Source organism: Papio anubis, chromosome 2 (genome assembly GCF_008728515.1).
Source record: "Papio anubis isolate 15944 chromosome 2, Panubis1.0, whole genome shotgun sequence".
Taxonomy (NCBI): domain Eukaryota; kingdom Metazoa; phylum Chordata; class Mammalia; order Primates; family Cercopithecidae; genus Papio; species Papio anubis.
In genome coordinates, this window is record NC_044977.1 from 1,888,372 (window position 1) to 1,909,470 (window position 21,099).

The window sequence follows — 21,099 nt, forward strand, 5'->3', positions numbered from 1 at the left end:
TGAGGTGGGTGTATATAGAGACTGAATATTAGAGAAATCAGCAGGCCAATGAATGTTGTTCTAACGTGCTTATGTTTTCCTCAGACTCTTAAGGCTAGTTTAATAGCACTGACTGAGGTGGGCAATAAAACGGGCATTATTTCTATGAGCTTTTTATGTTTTTAACATGGTAAGTGCCCATACAGTGGATGCGGATCATACCACCAGTTACTTTGGGTTCTAAATATGTTTGTGGTGTGAATAAATTAGTCATTACCTCCCCCTGAAATTTTGTTAGTTATTTTCACTTTCTTGAAACTAATGACCGTTTTATTAAATAGACCTCACAGTTACAGGAGGCAACATGGGTTACACAGTCCCTGAAACTCTGAAGCCAATCAGAATATTGGATTCCAGTCTCTGACACTCTGAAGCCAATCAGAATATTGGGTTCCAGTTCCTGAAACTCTGAAGCCAATCAGAATATTGGGTTCCAGTCCCTGAAACTCTGAAGCCAATCAGAATGTTAGTTCAATAACAACCCTGGGATGGGCTAGTAAGCCCGTATGTGAAATTACTCAGGATTTTACTTGGATATATTGCACTTCACAGCTGCCACATTAGGGAATATATCAGCAGTTATTCAGGGACAGAAACCATTTTTTTGTAAAGAAATAAGCATGTTAACTGCAAAAGTTTTTATAGCAACTAATTTGTGAGGGAGTTCTTAAATTTTGAAATGATGGTCTATGAGGGGAGAAGGCTAAAAAAAGATGAAAGTAACAGCAGTTCCATATCCCATGATCTCAGTACTGGATAATACGTATTTGCAGGTCTGCTGTTAATATTTCTTTATTTCCACAACAAACACCTATTGAATGCCTATTACTTCTAATCACTTGGCTAAAAATTTAGATTCAATAATAATAATAATAATAGGTAACACATATACAACCTTTACTAAGTGCAAGGCATCTTTCTCTTCTTTTTTTTTTTTTATTTTTTTATTTTTGAGACGGAGTCTCGCTCTGTGGCCCAGGCTGGAGTGAGCGGCGCCATCTTGGCTCCCTGCAAGCTCCGCCCCCTGGGTTCCCGCCATTCTCCTGCCTCCGCCTCCCGAGGAGCTGGGACCACAGGCGCCGCCACCACGCCCGGCTAGTTTTTGTATTTTTAGTAGAGACGGGGTTTCACCGTGTTAGCCAGGATGGTCTCCATCTCCTGACCTCGTGATCCGCCCGCCTTGGCCTCCCACAGTGCTGGGGTTACAGGCCTGAGCCACTGCGCCCGGCCCATGCAAGGCATCTTTCTCAGCAGTAGCCTGTGTTTCGTGTGGTCGCATGAGCTAAGAATGGTTTTTCACATTTTTGAAAGGGTTGTAGGAAAACAAGAAACAAGCAAACAAAAACTAAGAAGAATGTATGACAGGGACAGCAAAGCCTAAAATATTTAGTGTTTGTCATTTTACAGAAAAAGTTTGCCGATCCCTATTATAAAGTTTTAGTGTATGTTAATTCATTTAATCCTCACAACCCTACTAGCAGTATTATTTTCATTTACTAGACTAAAAAATTGAGTCACTGAGGGTTTTAAAGCCTTTTTCCAGGTTACCCACCTGATAAATGGAAGAAGAATATTCAAAATCAGTCAGTCTTACTCTAAAGACAAATTATCATGATCCCTGCTCTGGGAACACACACCTTTCTTCTGATCTGTGGCATAGGTATATTTAAGAGGAAAATAATATGCTGGTTTGTTGCTTAATATGTGGAACTGGGTGTGTGTGTGTGTGTGTGTGTATAAACACACATGAATAAATATGTATACAAGCACAACATATAATTTTCTCTCTAGAAACTTTAGTCCTTTTTCCTTACACATTTAATCAAGATCAAGATATTAATTTTAGATGTGACTTTTGTGATTCATTTTTTTCACATTCAGTTCTATGTTTATTTATAGTGACCCATGCTACCGAAATTCAGCTCTAGCAGCACTTTTTGCAGTGAACCTCATTTTAAAAATTTTCGTAATCTATGCTCATAATATGCACACTTGTTTGATTGTAATAAAATACAACATGTTTATTTATTACAGCTCACTGGACGCTGTTTGCGCTAGAAAGTGAACATAAAGGCTTGTCTTCAGGAGTAAGCCTGTAATTTCCTCCTAAATGCCGAACCGTTGGGTAACGGTGAGGGGAGGGCTCCAGTACTTCTTTCTGTAACTTCCATGGTGGGAGTCAAGGGTAATTATTTCCCGAATTTAATGACACCACCAGGAAAAACGAAACAGAAGGCAGTAGGAGAGAGCGCAGGGGGAAAATGTCCTCAACGTGTAGCAAAGATTCTAACTGCCTCAGTGATCACAAAAAGGAAGACTGTGTCCTGTTCAGTGAGACAAGTAGAAAGTTTCCTCGACTGCTGGACTCCACAGGAATCCCACAGCTGAAAGGAAATCCTGGCTCTATGTTTTCTAGTTTATGTTTTTGGAGGTTTGTACTGGAACTCCCAGAGCAGATCGATATGGAAACGGTGAAACCTGGCGGCCTCGCCATCTGATTCAACCGCACAGCTTTTAGAGCCTCGGCCACTGAAATATTTGACCTGAAACTTTGCTTTTCTACAAAACTTAAAGGAAAATAAGTTTAGTATTGAGGAAAATTTCAGGGATAATGCCACAATAATCAAATTAATTTCTTAGACTACTTCAACAGGTTTGATGTCTTTAAAGAACAATTAAATATATATTTCAAAATTGAGCAGATAAAAAGGGGAAGGGGGATATTACACATGTAATTTTTATGAGTGAAACAAGGTATCAAGCATCATATGTCCTAATGAAGATATTTTTAATTGCTTATTTTGCTTTCCATATGTATGACACATTCCTTTTCTTTTTTTCTTTTTTCTTTTTTGTTTGTTTGTTTGTTTGAAATGGAGTCTCGCTCTGTCACCCAGGCTGGAGTGCAGTGGTGCAATCTCTGTTCACTGCAACCTCCGCCTCCCAGGTTCGAGAGATTCTCCTGCCTCAGCCTCCTGAGTAGCTGGAATTGCAGGCCCGGGCCACTACACTGAGCTAATTTCTTTGTATTTTTAGTAGAGACAGGGTTTCACCATGTTGGCCAAGCTGTTCTTAAACTCCTGACCTCAGGTGATCTTCCCACTTTAGCCTCCCAAAGTGCTGGGATTAGAGATGATTACACATTCCTTTCTCTCTGAGGCATGCAGGTAGAATCGTTGCATATTCAAAATGTTTGAGTGAAAGAAGAAGTTCTGCAGATTTGACATGTTTTTCTACATGTAGGCAAAGGTCAATATTTGGATTAATTCATCTAAAGACGTTTGTAGCTGCAGCTTTTACTTAACAGGTAGACAAATAACATTGAATAGGAAAAGTTCATAGATTAAATATTGGTTGAAAAAAATGGGGGACGGCTAGTTTTTGTATCTCATAAAAATGGTAATGCAACAATTAGCAGGGTCATATTATGAAGCACAGACTTTACTCTAGTTTAATGGATCTAAGGATAAGCATTTATCAGCAAGGAAAGATTTAGCATAAAACGACATGTAAATGAATTGATGACTGATCATAAATTAATTTTAGTGCTGAAGATGTAATAGAGACACAGCAAGATGCCACTTTATCATGGTATTTTACTGCTCAGTAACATTCAAGCAACAACTTAATGTCCTATGTGCAGGACTACTTTTAACAGCTTGAATACATTTGAGATTTTTTTGTGGCCTTTCTGCAATTTAAATCAGGGAAATTTGGAAAGATTGAAAATGTAAACACAAATAAATTTGGCTATCTGACATAAATTCATTTTTCATTAAACATTTAAATATGTATTGATTATGTTTGGGGTTAAAACATGTCAAATTGGTATGGAGTGCTTATAATTTGTAAGAAGCCTCTAGCTGAATTGGTTTTACCTGGTGTTCATTTTAATTTTCATGTTTATACTTATGTTTATGAAAGAAAAATCAGTTATCACAAAAGTGACTTACTTTTAAATTTGTGAATTCATGTTTTTATTTTTGTTCATTCATTATCTTTTACTTCTCTCTCTCTTTTTTTAGAGGGGTAATTGTTTACCTAGATCTTCAGCTCATTGTTCATGTTTAAATCTCAACATTTTTCCTTTTTTTAGAAAGGCCACTAAGAGGTAAAATCAGTGGATGTTCAATATATTTTAGCCATTTTACAGAAGGAATTTTAATATTTTATATACTATTTGATTTATGGAATGTGGCCAAATGTCTTTTAAAAATATTTACCATAGATATGCGCATTCCATACATCTTAACCAAACTGTGGAGGAAGGGATGTCGAAGATACCAGACAGAGAGGTGGAGAGATGAAAAGAAGGAGAGAAATTTCTTTCTATGTTCCTTGCCCTCCGTTTTGAAGGCAAACACAACTGCACTAACATGAGACACTTCCGTCTCTTCGGATTGGGTCATGAGATTTCCTGTTGCCTGATATGGCCAAGTATCTGTGGTCACATATCTTGAATTCTGAAGTCATCTATCTTGTCTCTTTGCTCTTACAAGAAGTACAAAAGAAAGAATAGCTGATGTTCTTTCTGTATTTACCAAGACTCACTTGAAGCCCTGTCTTCCATGTTACTCTCTCTTCCCAGAGGGAGACAAAAAGCAGCAGGGAAAACTTGTTGAATAATTGGGAGTTTTAAGGACATACAAGGAGCACTAAAGGCTGGGAGAGAGGCAGAGCAAAGACACAAACGCAGGAAGTAGACCGTTTGTTTAAAGTATCACAAGTGTGTGTGTGGAAATGCTCGGATGAAGGACTGGCAAGTTACCACAGGGAGATAAATGGGATTATTTGAGGCAGAAAGTTAGGCTGATTCTCTGCTCGGAGGTCTCACAGGATATAATTTCTTCAGTGCTACTACTGTAGTGTAGGATTTACTGATTTCACCTCTCAATAGGTACACAGTCAGTTTTATAGGTTCAGAGACCAAATGTGTCACTCTGCTAGATCCTCAGCAAGCAGACATAGACATGAAACCAAAGAAACTCAACTATTTTTAGGCTGGTTATAGTGGAAAAATAAAAATTTTAGAAAACAAATCACTGGGCCAAGTGCATTAAGATGGATAAACATGGATGGAAAATTTACACTCCAAAGAAACTAAGCTGCCACTTAATGTAAATTTTTTATCTTAATTTAAATAAGATATTGCTAAATATCAATATTTAAGTGTATCAAAGCATAACCAATACCCACATATTTATCACATATCTATATACTATTTATCATTATATTCCTTATTTAATAAACTTTCTAAGAGTTCCTATGAGAAAATTCTTTCTATTGCTAAGAAGTTACACATCAAATAATGTCATACACAGAATTATAGAATAATGAAAAAGTTGAATGCATTTAATTCCATATGCCTACTGTTTATTGAATTTCTAATGTAAAATGTCCCTGAACAAAAAATATGAAAATAAATATGAAATAGTTCCTAACCTCCAGAATTCCATTGTCTAGGAGAGGAAACACATGTGCAGCAGACCATAATATATAGAGAGAACTGATATGCGAGTTTATGTGTAGTGTTTGGAAACCAAAGGAGGTAGAGAGATGGATTCTGTCTATAATAAGATAGAATTAAGGTGATAACAGAAGTGGCATTTAATTTAGAGTTTAAAGTTTGTCAGTGGTTAATAGCGTTAGTGGCAATATCTCTGTCTAAAGAATGAAAGATAATGTTATGTAAATGAGCAAGGAGACACACAGGCTGTAAGAGAGTGAATGAGGACTAATACACAGCAGGTACATTAGTCTGGTTTCACACTACTATAACGATATTACCGGAGACTAGGTAATTTATAAACAAAAGAGGTTTAACTGACTCACAGTTCCGCATGGCTGGAGAGGCCTCAGGAAACTTACAGTCATGGCAGAAGACAAAGGGGCATGTCTTACATGGTAGCAGGAGAGAGAGAGAGCGAGCAGGGGAAATGCCAGACACTTACCGAACAACCAGTTCTCACGAGAATCCCTCACTGTCGTGAGAACAGCCTGAGGGAAACCGCCCCCATGATCCATTCACCCCCACAAAGTCCCCCCCTTGACACAGGGGGATTACAATTCGAGATGAAATTTGGGTGTGGGTGCAGAGCCACATCATATCAGTAGGCTAGGCTAGATATTGAAGAGTTGCAGATACTGAATTAGCAGTTTGGATATGGCATTGGCTAGCTGGGTAAGGCTTTAAACAGAGGAACACATGTATGTAAGTGCTTCACAAAGATAGTGCAGAAAGCAATGAGGAAGACAGAAGATATGAGAATGAAATTAGGTAGGAGGAGTTTAGGAGTGAAATAAGGTGAAGATTAAAGAGACGTTTATTTGGACAGTAAGAGCCGGCATTTAGAAATACAGAAAACAGCACAGGGAAGGGAGTGAGCTTTCAAATGTTTTTAAACCATCCTCAGTTCCAGAGTTTCGTATTCTTTTGTGACCCCCTCACTGAATGTCTTTGGTTTTTTTTCTAACCTAGTACAGCATTATATTGCAAAGCCTACTGCATCATTTCTTCTTTCATTTTGGATTGTTGGTCCTTGACTTGTGGTTATTAATCCAGAAATGGTTCTCTCAGAAGAGGCTCAGTTGCTGGTGTTATCTCGACTTCCTTGCAGTGGCCTGTGTCAAGGGAATTTGTTTGAAGAGTAAAAAGTGTATCTCTGTGCTTTTGGCAACCAGAATCAAAACTCTTATCTTTCTTTGCTACACTTAACACCCTTTTAACTTCTCAGATCATTCTAACCAGTTCAGCTTCTGTTTTCTTGGTATTGAAAGTGCATGAATCCGTGTCATTGTATCCTGGCCCCTTGACCAAAATTACAAATACTGCATCGGGGCAACACTCCTAACTATTCTGTAGTTGCTTAAATATTAGAGAAAAAATAAATAAATAAACGGTCTATAGCATTTGACTTTCATCTCTTTTATGTAAATATGTATTTGATTTATTTCGAAATCTGAAATTAGTTTCTTACAAATACTTTTTGCTCCTCTTCTAACAAAAATAGATAAGCAATACTTAGTAGTTTTTTATGTGTCATGAATTAATGGTATACCAACATGAATAAATCTTGTAATATTAATTTTATTAAGTAGGAGATTATGTTGTTTGTTTTTGTCTAAGAAAATATATAAAATTATAAATGACTTGCTAGAAAATCAAGAAAAAATGTTTCTGAGTATCTTCACAACTTACAGCTCTTTAAACATAAAATTAAATTTATTTTCCTCTATTCCCATGTTGCATTTTGCAGAGAAAATTTATATTAATGCCGATGATAGTCCTTATAAATGTTACTTTTTAACATAAATCTTAGTACTAAAGAGAAAACTGGAGTTCTTAAATAACTTAAAAGGCAAAGTAAGCAAAAAGAACATTTAAATTAATAGAACTTCTTTAAAATACATTTATCTTATAAGTTCATTTGCTTTGATACTGTTTATACGTTTTTTGTTTGTGAATTTTTGTTGTTATTTGTAATTAAGTTTCTGTTTTAAAATCTTGAAATAATTTTTGCCTTTTATGATATAGTGTAGTTTCTATGCAGATTATCTTTGGAGTCTGCATTAAATTCAAAATATATTCACACTATTTCTTCAACTGAGTCTGTGATGAGTTTAAGAACACTAAGTTTGTTTTACTGAAAGTGTTCATTTCTGAATTATAGTAGCTTAAAATGTACATCACAACTCTCTTTTGGAAAATGATTGTGTAATGGTTTAAACAGTGTAAGAGGTGAACAGTACAGCACGTGCTTTGCTTATGTGTTGCAAACAGATACAGATTTTAAATGAGCTTCTTTCTTCTGCACAAAAAATGTTTAAAATGTACCTGATACTTGTATTTGGCTAAAGAAATCATGATGAAACTTCAAGGAAGAAGCGAGGACAGCCTACTTGCTCGTTAGTATAGTGTGTACAGCAGATGAGATTTTCAATATCTACAACTCACTAGACCACTACATTTGTTTTTAGGTTCAATGGTAAATGGATGGGGCTCTGCATCTGATGAGGATCGTAACTTTTCTAGTCATAGATCTAGTGTAGGTAGCTCCTCCGATGGCTCTATCTTTGCCAGCGGCAGTTTTGCACAAGCACTGGTGGCAGCAGCAGATAAAGCTGGTTTTAGGCTGGATGGAACCAGCCTTACAAGAACAGGTTGGTAGACTCCAAGTCAACACTCTTTGCATGAGAGAATCTTGTCCTTGGACACTGACCTCTTTTCTCCTGTTCTTTCCCCTTAGTGAGTCTGACTGTAGGGCTTTCTTTAATGTGCATGAACACAATTTGGATGCTCCATTACCAAAACTCTCTTCTGATGCTAGTTTTGCAGAGCCAAGAAAAGACACCGCCTCTTTCTATCTCTGATTTTCCTTTCTCTTCACGGCTTTGCTGATTAATTGGAATAGGCTTCCTTTTTATATTATAGCAAAGCAGCAACTAAGATTACCATTAAATTTTCAATAACTCACACTTTGCAAAATCCTCACACAATTAATAATGTACCCAGTGATTAAATTTACTCAGCTTTTATCTCCATTACTTTCCTTTGCCTCATCTCTTTCTGCAAATGCATTTTCTGGGAAGGTTTCCTTAGCATGGGGTAAATGGGTCTAAGGCTGTTGGTCTTACCAGTTCAAATAGCTTATGGTCTTATTAATCGTTTGGCTAGTAAGATTTTAATACAATAATTTATTATTTGTCTTAAAGGATGCTAATTAAAGATACACCCACTGCATTTGCAAGTTGAATAAAATAATGACTACATGTGTATTTCTCTTTAGGGTAATTTAATTTTGATTTCTGAGAGTGGTAAGTAATCATATAAAAGAACAATTTTATAATTTTTCAAGTGCTCCCCATTCCACAAAAAAGAATGTAGGATTAATAATAGATCAGTAATTTGTAAATATTTGAAACAAAGTAACTTAGGCATGATGCGTGCTTTTATATTTGTATGTATAATTCTTAACTATACATATAAGAATATTCTAATATATGAATTAAACTGAACTTCCTTGCAAAACAAACTAATAAAACATTAAGTACGTTTGCAAAATCTTAACTGTTATCAAATAGTAAAGAAAAATGATTTTTACCCTTCTCTAAACTCTCAGGTTATAAAAATGAGTCATGGAAGTTTTCTTGGAATTATACCACCAATATTTCTTTTGAACATACATTAGCTATCTTTAAATGAAATAAAAAATATCTTCTAAGCATTGCAGAGGTTTATTTTTCAAATAGCATCCAAACTAAAATATGTTATAATAGAACTGTTATTTGAATTGTCTTGCATTGTAAGGAATAAGTCTGAAACTTTATGTTGCTTGAGTGCTTTTTGTGGCATTAGCTGTAAGCAGAGCAGTGAGAACGTGCAAGGAAACTAATACATTAGAAAGCATAAGTGCATTTCTTGCATGTATGCTAATAGCTAATAAAGCATTAAGTAATATCCTGTCACATCGACTTAAGAAAATGTAACTACATACAATAATGTTGTATGAAATGAAAACATACACAGGAGAGTAAATACATGCACATAAACCAGGCCTCTGTTACTATAATAAACATGGTATTAAAATTGTAAGGTGTTGAAAATTTATTAGCTAACCTTTTCCCAGAGTATATTTCCCTGTACACCTACTCTAAACCACAAGAAAAGGACACAGCACATATCACTTTTCAATGAGAACTTGGAAGCTGCTCAGATACAATATTCACCAGAAAATACCTATTGCACGCTGGATATACAAGGTGATTTTAACCTGCTGTCCTCTACACAGATGTTATTGAGTTTATGCCAAAAGAGATAGAAGTCATCGTGTGTGTGCATAAGTGGTAAGGTCAATTTAATATATGTGTCTGAGCAGACCTTTCATGTAAAATTTCAGATGTAATTACCATATGGCATTTTTCTGTGTTCAGAGAGATTTTGTAAGTTTCCAAGGATGAAATTTTATTAAACAAATAAAACAGTATATACTTCATAGATAGCTTCTTTAATTTTAAGAACTAAAAGCTGCATGAATTTGCATACATCTTTGAAAATATCACTAATATTGTCAAGGTTAAATAGAAGTATAATCATGCAATATTGAGTTTTGGATTGGTGAATCTGTTTTATGTTCATTTGTTTGATTTTTGGGGAGGGTCAGTGGGGGTGTTGTTAGCTTATTAAAAATTGAACAAAATACGTGCACCTAAGAATGTAGAAAATATCTTTTTCTACAGAGATGCACCAATATTTGCTATCTTCAAGTGTTATCTCTAGGTAGATTTACAGGTTAGTCATAGAGCAGGAATACAGGACAGAATCAGCAGGCTATAATGACATTCTCTAGAACCCATTCCCTTTATTTTCATTTTAGGAAAAGCCTTTACCTCCTCTCAAAGACCTCGACCTACCAGCCCATTTTCTACTGACAGTAACACCAGTGCAGCCGTGAGTCAAAGTCAGAGGCCTCGGCCCACTAAGAAACACAAGGGAGGGCGGATGGACCAACAACCAGCATTGCCTCATCGAAGGGAAGGAATGACAGATGGTAGGTTTCTTTCCTTTTCCCTCGTTTTCTCACTGAAGAGACGTGCTCCATGCAGTCATGTACTTAGATTAATGTAGTCATGGTGGCTTAGCCATTGCCTCATTACATAACAAGACAAACCTGGCAATATGGTCCTGTTTAAATAAAACACCATTTTTAAAAACAATCTAGAATTATTTCTGTTATTAAGCCTCAAGAAATACATGCCATACAATTTTTTGAGGTGGATTTTTTTTTTGCCATTCTGGCATCTTTCATAAATGCTTTTTAGTGAGCATTTTACTTTAAGAGTAGGAAAGAAAACATAAGCTGCATGTGCATTTATATTGTCAGAAATTTTATAATATTAAATTACAATATCTTAGCTGGTGTTTCACTTTTGGAAAAAAAGACTTTTTGAAATGATATAGTAATTTTTTAGTCACAAATTTCAGAACCAAAATCAGGCTACAGGTCATGTAGTTGAAGAGTGTCTTAGTCTGGGCTGCTATAAAAAACATAGAGTCCTGCATTGTACGACAATGTTTCGGTCAATGACAGACTGCATGTGAGACAGTGGTGCCATAAGGTTAAAATGCTGTATTTATGCTCTACCTTTTTTGTTTAAATACACAAATATAACACCATTGTGTTATAACTGCCTGTAGCACTCAGTACAGAAACATGCTGCACAGATTTTTACCCCAGATCAATGGTATGTAGTCAGCTATCCCATCTAGGTTTGTGTAAATACACTGCATACCACTTGCATAACAACGAAATCACCTAACACCACATTTCTCAGAACTTATCTCCATCATTAGGTAACACGTGACTATACCATAAGCTGGCAGATTCCGAACAACAGAAATTTTCTGCACAAATCTGGAGTGTGCAAAGTCCAAGATCAAGGCACCGGCAGATTTGGTGTCTGGTGAGGACCCACGTTCTGGTTCACAGAGGGTGCCTTTTCATTGTGTGCTCACATAGTGGAAGGGACAAGGTTCTCTCTGGGTGTGTCTTACAGGTGCTCATCCCTTCAGGAGGACCCCACCCTCATTACCTAATCACCTGCCAAAGGCCCCACCTCCCAATATCATCACATTGGGGATTAGGATTTTAACGTATGAATTTTGGGGGTACACAAACATCCAGACTCTAGCAGAGGGTCAGAAAACTTCTTCTATTAAAGTCTAGATAGTAAATATTTTTGGCTTTTGGGACATATGGTCTCTGTCACAACTATTCAACACTGCCATTGTTGCATGACTGCAGCTATAAAAAAAGTAGAATAGGCCAGGCATGGTGGTTCACGCCTGTAATCCCAGCACTTTAGGAGGCTAAGGCGGGCAGATCACAAAGTCAGAAGATCAAGACCTTCCTGGTCAACTTGGTGAAACCTCCTCTCTACTAAAAGTACAAAAATTAGCTGGGCGTGGTGGTGCATGCCTGTAATCCCAGCTACTCGGGAGACTGAGGCAGGAGAATTGCTTGAACCAGGGAGTCAGAGGTTGCAGTGAGTTGAGATCATGCCACTGCACTCCAGCCTGGGCAACAGAGCAAGACCCCTTCTAAAAAAGAAAAGACAAGTAGAATAATGGATATGACTGACTTCCAACAAAACATCATTCACAAAATGGGCAGTGGCTGGATTCGGCCCACGGTCCCTAGTCTGCTGATCTAGCTCGATCTTTTTATTTATATATAGCATCCAGTATTTGAATATTTGCTTAAACACTGTTAGTTTCAAGAAACACAATGTTACTGGAAGATATCCATGTTCGATAATGAGTATTTCATTAGCTTTACAGAATATAGTCTATTTCCCATATTTTTAATTTAGTTCTTATATCTTTTAAAGAATGAATTAAAATATATATACTGAAGTTATAGTCTAAGGATATGTAACACATACTTAAAGTGTCTACTACAATGTCAGATTGAAAGGTAAATTTCTTTTTCCTTTTTAGCACTACACCCTATAAGCGCACAAACATTATCCTAACATAGTTCAATTAAACACCAAAAGGATAAACTTTTAAAAACTGCACAATAGAACCATCTGGGAAGCTCTAAAATATATCCTAGATATTCAGATTTGATTATTCTGGGGTGAAACCCAGTTACAGGTAATTTTAAAGCGCCACAAGAGAACCTGAAGTGTACCTGTCTTGGAGAAGCTATGACCGAGTCCTTAGCACACTTACACTTACCATTACAGGACAGAATGAAGCTTCGTTGAAAAAGAAGAAAAGCATTTGTTTTTTATTCGTTTGGGGAAGGGAGTATCCAATCCTGCAGCCCTATTTGTGCTTTCTTTTGTCATCTTACAAAGGTAAGAGGACTTAAAAAGCCAAATAGATTTGTTCTACATGCTTTCCAGTTTACTTATCTTTCCTGCTTCCTTTGTTTTCAATGGAATATGAAGGTTTAGGGTACAATTGAGATTTTTGAGTCTCTGTAAATGGGTATCCTGTGGTGAGTAAAAATGTTCACCCCTGCCTTTCTGCTTAGATGTTCCGAAAATTAGCTGAGCACTTAAAACTGTTTGTAGCGTTGATCTAATTCTTCGTAAATAAAAAAGGACTGCTGTCACTGAATTGCTAGTTATAAATCTAATAGTTGATAATTTTGTATTTTTTTTTCTGTTGTGAATATTGTGGAAAGAGAAAAATGTCTAAGTATAGAATTTTCTGTGGTTTTTCAGAAATGTTTGAAGATATTATTCAGAATATGTGGAAGATATAAAATATAAATCAACAAAATAGAGATTTTTTTTTCCTGAAACACTTTTATTGCAAGCTTTTTAAGAATGTTTCCTTAAAGCAAGCTGCCTCCCAGTTTAAAATATGATCAATATATTGCTTATTTTTCTAAAAAATAAATAAGTTTCTAAATTTTCAAATTTGCCAGCATCTCAAAAAGGGGTTATGGATAATGTGTTATTAGAAAATGATACATTTTAGAAGTAGCAATATAGCAAAGGAAATTTCAGCCCACGTATCTCCCCAAGTGCGTAATCCAAAGCCATTTTAATTATGATGTGGTGCAAAGACATTTATTTTGGATGGTGCTTTACAGGTTATCCTTAAGCACACTGTTATTTTGCAGCAAATGCATGTGTCATAGCATTTATATGGTATGGATCTACGTGTCAGAAATAATTTCATAACATTTTATATAAAAATCAAGTTGTTCTTTTTGGGAAGGCTGATGCCTAGCAGCATTGAGTGTACAGACGTTTTACAATAAACCTTTTGCATTATAGATTTTACAATAGTGTTTGCTGTCTTCTAAGCAGTAATGTAAAGATGTAGGCCTTTTCAGCACCGGGAACCATCATTTTCTAGATCAGACCTTTATGGTTTCTGAGGGGAAGACAGAACATGAGTGGTTGTTGGGAGGTTGTAATGGCAAGTGGCATCACTTCTCCTGTTTCATTGGCAACAGCTCTGCCACGTGGTGTCAAACTAACTACTGGGGTGAGAAAGCAGCTTTCCCTGTGCCCCATAAGAAAGATTATTAGTGGCGGGAAATGTCAGTCTGTATCCCAAAGACTGAAAAATCCCACACACATCTTAAAGGGTGTTCTTTTCCCTTTTGTAAGTTTCTCCAAAGCAGGCATTCCTGAGTCCAAATCTTGTATTCCATTTGTCTTATAAATCAAAGAATACCCTTGAAAGCCAATATATTGACCAATGCTAAAAAAGGAAGATAGATCTGTTTACCCATCAACCTGTTTTTCCTAGATAATTTGTTTCCAGCCTATTCTCCCTTTCACCTAGCCTTTTTTTTTTTTTTTTTTTTGAGAGGGAGTTTTGCTGCTGTCATCCAGGCTGTAGTACAATGGTACGATCTCAGCTCACTGCAACTTCCACCTTCTGGGTTCAAGCGATTCTCCTGCCTCAGCCTCCGAGTAGCTGGGATTACAGGCATGCACCACCACAATCAGCAAATTTTGTATTTTTGATAGAGACAGGGTACCATGTTGGCCAGGCTAGTCTCGAACTTCTGACCTCAGGCTATCTGCCCACCTCCACCTCCCAAAGTGCCAGGATTATAGGCATGAGCCACCATGCCCGGCCCCTTTCCCCTAGTTCTTAATGTCCTGTTCAGAGAAGGGGCCCTTTCTCATCCCTGCCGCATACTAGCTTTGGCCTTTGAGCAAATTTACTTACTAGCGTTGGCCTTTGAGCAAATAAATTTACATATTTATTATTCACTCAAATACTTACTAAGCATATAACATATAATAGACAATGGGAGCCGAACAGACAAAAATCTCCTGCCTTTTTATATTTTAGTTAGGGAAGATAGATGAAGACCAACCTAAGTACATACATGAACATGTAAGTAAGATGGTGATAAATGTTATGGGGTAGAAACAAAGGGAAGGGAGTTGAGAAGTATAGGTGTAGGGAGGAAGTATTTTTAAGAAGAGTGATTGGGGAAGGCCTCACCAAGAAGGCAGCATTTGAGAAAAGACTGGAATAACATCAGCGAAAGAGTAATGCTGATATCTGAGGAAAGGTTATTCCGGGAAATGAGAATGGCAAGTGAAAGCCTGAGACTTATTTGAGAAAAAGGAAAGGGAACGATATGACTGGAGCAGAGAGAGAAACAAGATAGAATACGAAGTCAGGCAAGCAAACAAGGGCTAGTGTTTGTCAGACCTTTAAGCTACCATAATGACATTAGCTCTTACTTCGAATGGTAAACCACTGGACGGGGTGTGTATGTATGTGCATGTGTGCATGCATGTGTGTGTGTTTAAGGCAGGGAAGTGACATGATCTTATTTATTTGTTTATTTTTTAAAAAGTAATTCTAGCTGCTGTGTTGAGATATACTAAATGAGGCAAAGTGGAGATTGTGGAAGCTACCAAAGTGGAGAAGAGATGATGGTGGTTCATACCAAAGGAGAATCAATGGCAATGTTAAGAAAGGTTGGATTTTGGAGGTAGAGCTAACGGGAGTTGTTATGAAATAAACATAGGCCATAAAGAAAGGAAACCACATTACTCTGAACTGTTGGCTAACTTGTAGAATGTAACTGTGACCAACCAAGAGAAGAAACGCGGCAGAGGAAGCATATTTTATGTAGGATGATCTGGAGCTGAGTTTTGACACATGAAATTTGAGAAGCTTTCTAAACACTAAGTGGAACTGTCCAGTGTAGATCTGGTTATATGAGTCTGGAGTGTATAGGAGGAAAGATCCAAGCTGGAGATTTTTAATTTCTTTTTGCCTTCATTTTCTTATCTGAAAACGGAAGGTAATAATGGCACCTACCTCATTGGACTGTTGTGTGCCTGAAAAGAGCTAATCCTCAGTAGGCCAGTAAGAGACTTTTTAGTGAATTGATTTGGTTGAAATGAATCAACATAGAAATGAGTAATAAATTTAATTTAAGTAAATGTATTTGATTACATACTTTTATTTTTCAAAAACCCATTCTTAATCCCATTTCTTTTTCCAATTAGTTTATTTCAATGTGCATGTAATGTCCTTTCTTCTTAAAATATACGAACTCCAAGGATATTTCTTATGAAGCTATGTAATTTTTGGTTAAATTAAATAATAATCAGAATTTTAGCTGGCATAAGCAGATGCTGTTTTGGCCATTTTAAAAACGAAGCTGCTCTGATGGAGAATAAAAATCAATGACAAGATAAGTTATTTTGGAAGCAAATACAATCATTTCTGCTCACTGGCAGTCTAAGTTCAATAAATCAAATGAAATAATTTGCATTTATAATAACATATAGTGAAGGAAGTCAGTACTATCGAATATGAAGGAAACACCAAACTCATTGGATTATCCAACAAACAGATATCTCAATATTGGATTATTTCTTCATTTTGGAAAAATATTCCAAATGCAACTTTATCCTCCCAACCAGAGACCCTGTTCCCTTCAGTTATTAGCAATTCATAATTTAACATGAGGACACACGTAAGAACTGGCAATGCTGCTCCATCTTAGGAACTCAGAGGAGATGCTCCAGAGGCCAACATTATCAGTTCAATGGAGAATAGTATCATTTTGCTCATAAAAGAGAGTATGAAGGTTCTTGAAGTCTTTGAAAGGAATGGCTTAGCACGCTTAGCTGACTGTTAAGGAAGCTATCTTTTGTCTACAAGAAATTTATACGTTTTCCTTCTAAATTTCACAAACAGAATGTTATTAGAAACAACAGAATACATTTACAGAAATGGCATCAGAAATAATTGACTATGTTATGTACAATGTCCTCTATTAATGAAATAAATGTGTATTTTATACGATATTTGGTCTTTATGAAAAAATAATATAATTACCAATATTCTAAGGATGAACAAAGAAGTTTACAATAACATGCAAGAAAAATGAGAAGAAAATGATCCAAATTGATGTTCAGAAGATTTCAAAATCTTCAGCAAAGTAATTTCAGAACTAATACATACTTAAAAGTGAAAGAAAGGACTATGATTTCACAATCGAAGACATACAAAATATAAAGCTATTATGATCTGAAGAGTTAATAAAAGAGAGATGAAAAGGGAGCTGATATTGGAACCTTAAATTTTTTCCTATCTGATATTTACTTTAAAGAGCTTTTCTGAAAAATTATCTCTTCTACTCTATCTCAAATTTCTGTGATGCATTGTCTTCTCTAGCACCATAAAACACATTCAGTCTTTACTCTGAACATTGGTTATTACTTATTAAAATTAATACATTGGAAGATTATAATATATTAGTTGTAACTCATTAGCTAACTCATGAAACGAACAGCCAGAATTGGTTGTCAAGCAGAATGTTAATTGCATTTAATAAATGTTAGCTTAATGTTGTTAAATGTGCCACATACATGGGTAAAGGCGTCATATCGTTCTGAATTTCCCGAGGGGGACATTCCCTTTGGAGACCTTTTGTTCTTGGGGCCTTGTGCTAGCACAGCTTCTGGAATTTCTAGTGATCTTATTTTGTGTCATGGTATTTCTTGGGGAAGGAGGGTTGGACAGTGGATTGAACATAAACAGTGAACTGCCCTTTACACCTTGCATGATAGCCTCAATATGCAACTGAAAACACTTCCCACATTTAACTGTTGAGCAACACTAGTCAATTTTGTGTCAATGATGCGATGGCCGAAAGACAGCAGAGAGAGCAATAATATGAGCTTTGGAAATAAACAGTTGACTTTTATTTTCCCCAAATTTCTTTTGTATGGGTAATACCTGTATGAGGGCAAAGATTTTCTTCAACGTGAACTAAAACCTGTATTTTTCATGAAATTTTAGTCCATTCTAAACATTATTCAAAATTTTTAGATCTTCCACCACCACCAGATCCCCCGCCAGGTCAGGGTCTCAGGCAGCAGATAGGCTCGAGCCAGCAGGCTGGTAACGTGGAAAACTCAACAGAGAGAAAAGGAAGCTCTCTGGAGAGACAACACGCATCCGCCCTAGAAGACACAAAGAGCTCACTGGATGGTCCAACTAGAACCTCCCTAGAGTGGCAGCGGCAAACGCAGGAACGGATAAGCTCCACAGAACGACAGGAAGAGACACGGAAAGCCCCACACAGACAAGGGGTCGGATCAGGTGTGTCCTGCACAGTCCCAAGAAAGTGTGGACTGTGACCATTTCTTTTGCTACCAGGTATTCTAGAAAGGGCAGTTGTTTAAGGGCATCTGAGAAACATTTGCCTTCGATCAGTAATGGAATTTGGAATTCCTTGGCAGAGTTTTCCAGTACATGCCTTAAGGCTGATTCCGATGGGCAGTGTTCCTCAGTCAACCTCTCCACAGGGCCTTTGATCTCCAGAGACTTGCAAGCTTCATCTAAACTGCTCAGTAGAAAATTTTATTTTTTGGCCTATTAATGTTTATATTGAGTACTTTAAAGATCGCTAAATTTAATCGTTTGTGTCAGTTTAATCTCTGCCTTCAGCAAGTTTGTTCATTTTGACTGAAGTAACCAGTCATTCGAAAGGAGAACTCACATCAAATAGGTGAATTCATTAAAATTACAAAGTTGCAGAAAAATGCCCCATCACAGACCCTCCAGTTAGATAAGGTTATACTGGGCGTGCACTTTCTCCAACTGTTAATCAGTTGATTGATTTAGTTGATTGTTAATGTGTCTATGGGAAGTGCTTTTTTATAAATCAAGCTTCCTGGAAATGTCACAGAAATAAATTTCATTGTTTGTAGTTAGATTTTTTTGGGGGGCGGGGGGTCGCGGGAGGTGGGGAGCCTATTTTATAAATGTATTTTCTGAGATACCTCTTCTCATGTCAGGATTCATTGAGTATTGAAACACACACATACACATACACACAATCTTTGAAAAAATATCTTTTCACTTATTCATTTGGACTTAAAGTGTTCTAGATAGGCCTCTCTCCATGCATTTCCGTAACTCCATTTTGACACAACTTGATGCTCAAGTTTTTGGAAAATGTCATTGGTGCAAGGGCCAGTAGATGACAATTTTAATATCTAGGTTTAGTGGAACATTTAGAAAGTTTACACCATTCAGGCTGTGAGAGAAAAATCATGTGCTTCTTGTCATTAGAGACTATGTAAGGGGAGAAATAGTAAATTCAGTTGGCATTAATCATAGAATAATAGCCCATACATAGAAAGAAAGTGAAAAACAGAGGGGATGGGGTGTGGAGTGGGAGCAGTGAGAATAAAGAGGGAAAGAAAAAACAATTTTTGAACTATTAAGTGATTATTTGTAACATATGTCATGAGTTATTTGTAGAGAGAACAATCTGTAAAAAAAAAAAAAAATTAGCATATTATTTATTTAAATGTGTGAGTTTCTCTTTTTCTTTTAAGGAAATACATAGTCCTTTAAATATTGTATTTCTGTCTCAAAAAGCAACATAAATTTTAAAAGCTTATTTAATTAACTAAGATATAGTTCTTTATTTAAATCAATTGAGAAAATGTTGCCATAATTTCAGCTGAAACAAAAACCCAGTTTCTTTAATCTTAATGGGAAAATTAAATTGGAGCCTCATTGAACTTTAGAAATTATTCTCAGATATGCTTTTGTTAAACAAACTGTAGTTCATTGTATTCAGCCCTCTTTTATAATGAATTTAAATTTTGCAAATAATATATAACATTGTGTATTTATCCCAAGATCTCTTTTCATTTAATTCTGCTTCAGTTCCTATTGTAGGAAATGTTGCTTGCACATAGAAATTTCTTTAATATCCGGTCCTGATTAAACTTCATAATTTTAATTTTACTAAAGAATGAAATGGTAAAGCAGGCCATTCACAGTGTAATGTTAGTTTGCCTCCATGTTGCTGTTCAACTTAGCCCTTGGGGTCTTTTTCTTTTTCAGAGGAGGCCTTGGTGCCCTATAGCAAGCCCAGTTTCCCATCTCCAGGCGGCCACAGCTCATCAGGCACAGCTTCTTCTAAGGGATCCACTGGACCTAGGAAAGCTGAGGTGTTGAGAGCAGGCCACCAGCGCAATGCCAGCGACCTTCTTGACATAGGATACATGGGCTCCAACAGTCAAGGACAGTTTACAGGTGAATTATGTAAGTGCTGTAGGTCATTTAAAAGGCTATTGTGATTCAGAAAGAATCTTGAGTTGATAACATTGCCATATTAAACAAATTTCAGGTTAATAGAAAATTTGCTCTGCTACGAAAACAATCAATTGCAATTTTCAGCAAGTTTGGTCATGACTTAGGCCATGGCTGTATTTATTGCTGTCCGTTTTTATAAATGTTTCTGCTATTTTAAGTTTGATTTATGCTATAAAAATTGTTTTAAGTTAGTCGATTAGTCTTAATACTTGTAAGTGAAATTAAATATAGTGTATTTGTCATTTTCTTTGCCTTTTTAACTGAACACAATAAAGAAAGGGAGACACTGGCCTTTTGGTAGTTTTAAAGAAACTCCTAAGGAATTCTTCATTTTCAAGTTGCTCTTCATTTATTTTTTAAATTTGGGTAGCCACCCTTAAAGAGTTGATCTTTGATTATTAATTAATTTGTAATATTTTGACTACAATAACATTTTATAAATAAATTTCCATTTATGAATGAAAACTGGCACAGTTAGTATAATTAATTTTCTAAATGTAAAATACTAGGTAATAGGGAAAGTTAAGAATGTCACAGCAAAAAATGTTGAGCTCCTTGTGTTAATTTCCTCAGGAAAGTTACCAATACAGCTTTTCATTATCAGAAATATATTTGTTGGATATTTTTAACTGCCTCTTTGAATTCTGTTTAAAAGCATTGCTGAGAAAACAGCCCTGTTTCTAATATTCTCAACCCCTTAACTGGTTATTGGACATGAGAAAGTAATCTGTCTTCCTAATCTATTTCCTCATCAGAAAAATAGCATTACCATTATCTTCACGTCACAGATTGTTTGGAAGATTCCATGAGATAATGAAAAGAGAAATAATTTCAAAACTGTTAATTTCTTTATTGATCTCAGTTGTCATTGTTGTTGGCTATTGCCAATCTATGATTAAGATTTGTTTATAATTTTAATTTGATTCATAACT

At 36.1% G+C, this 21,099-nt stretch overlaps 1 protein-coding gene across 9 annotated transcripts in view; it reads left to right on the forward strand.

The window, feature by feature from the left end:
• The window catches only part of ROBO2 (roundabout guidance receptor 2), a 1,748,812-nt gene that overhangs the window by 1,723,540 nt on the left and 4,173 nt on the right, over positions 1 to 21,099 (forward strand). For 5 of the 9 annotated variants that reach the window (XM_017954070.3, XM_017954063.3, XM_017954066.3 and 2 more), the window contains 2 exons: positions 10,413 to 10,586; positions 19,916 to 20,116. In XM_017954070.3, coding sequence (XP_017809559.2) covers positions 10,413 to 10,586; positions 19,916 to 20,116 — 375 coding nt within the window. Of the gene's footprint in view, positions 1 to 8,016; positions 8,200 to 10,412; positions 10,587 to 17,881; positions 18,155 to 19,915; positions 20,117 to 21,099 lie in introns of all 9 variants that reach the window. The other 4 variants (XM_017954058.3, XM_017954074.2, XM_017954059.3 and 1 more) reach the window with 2 other exon arrangements.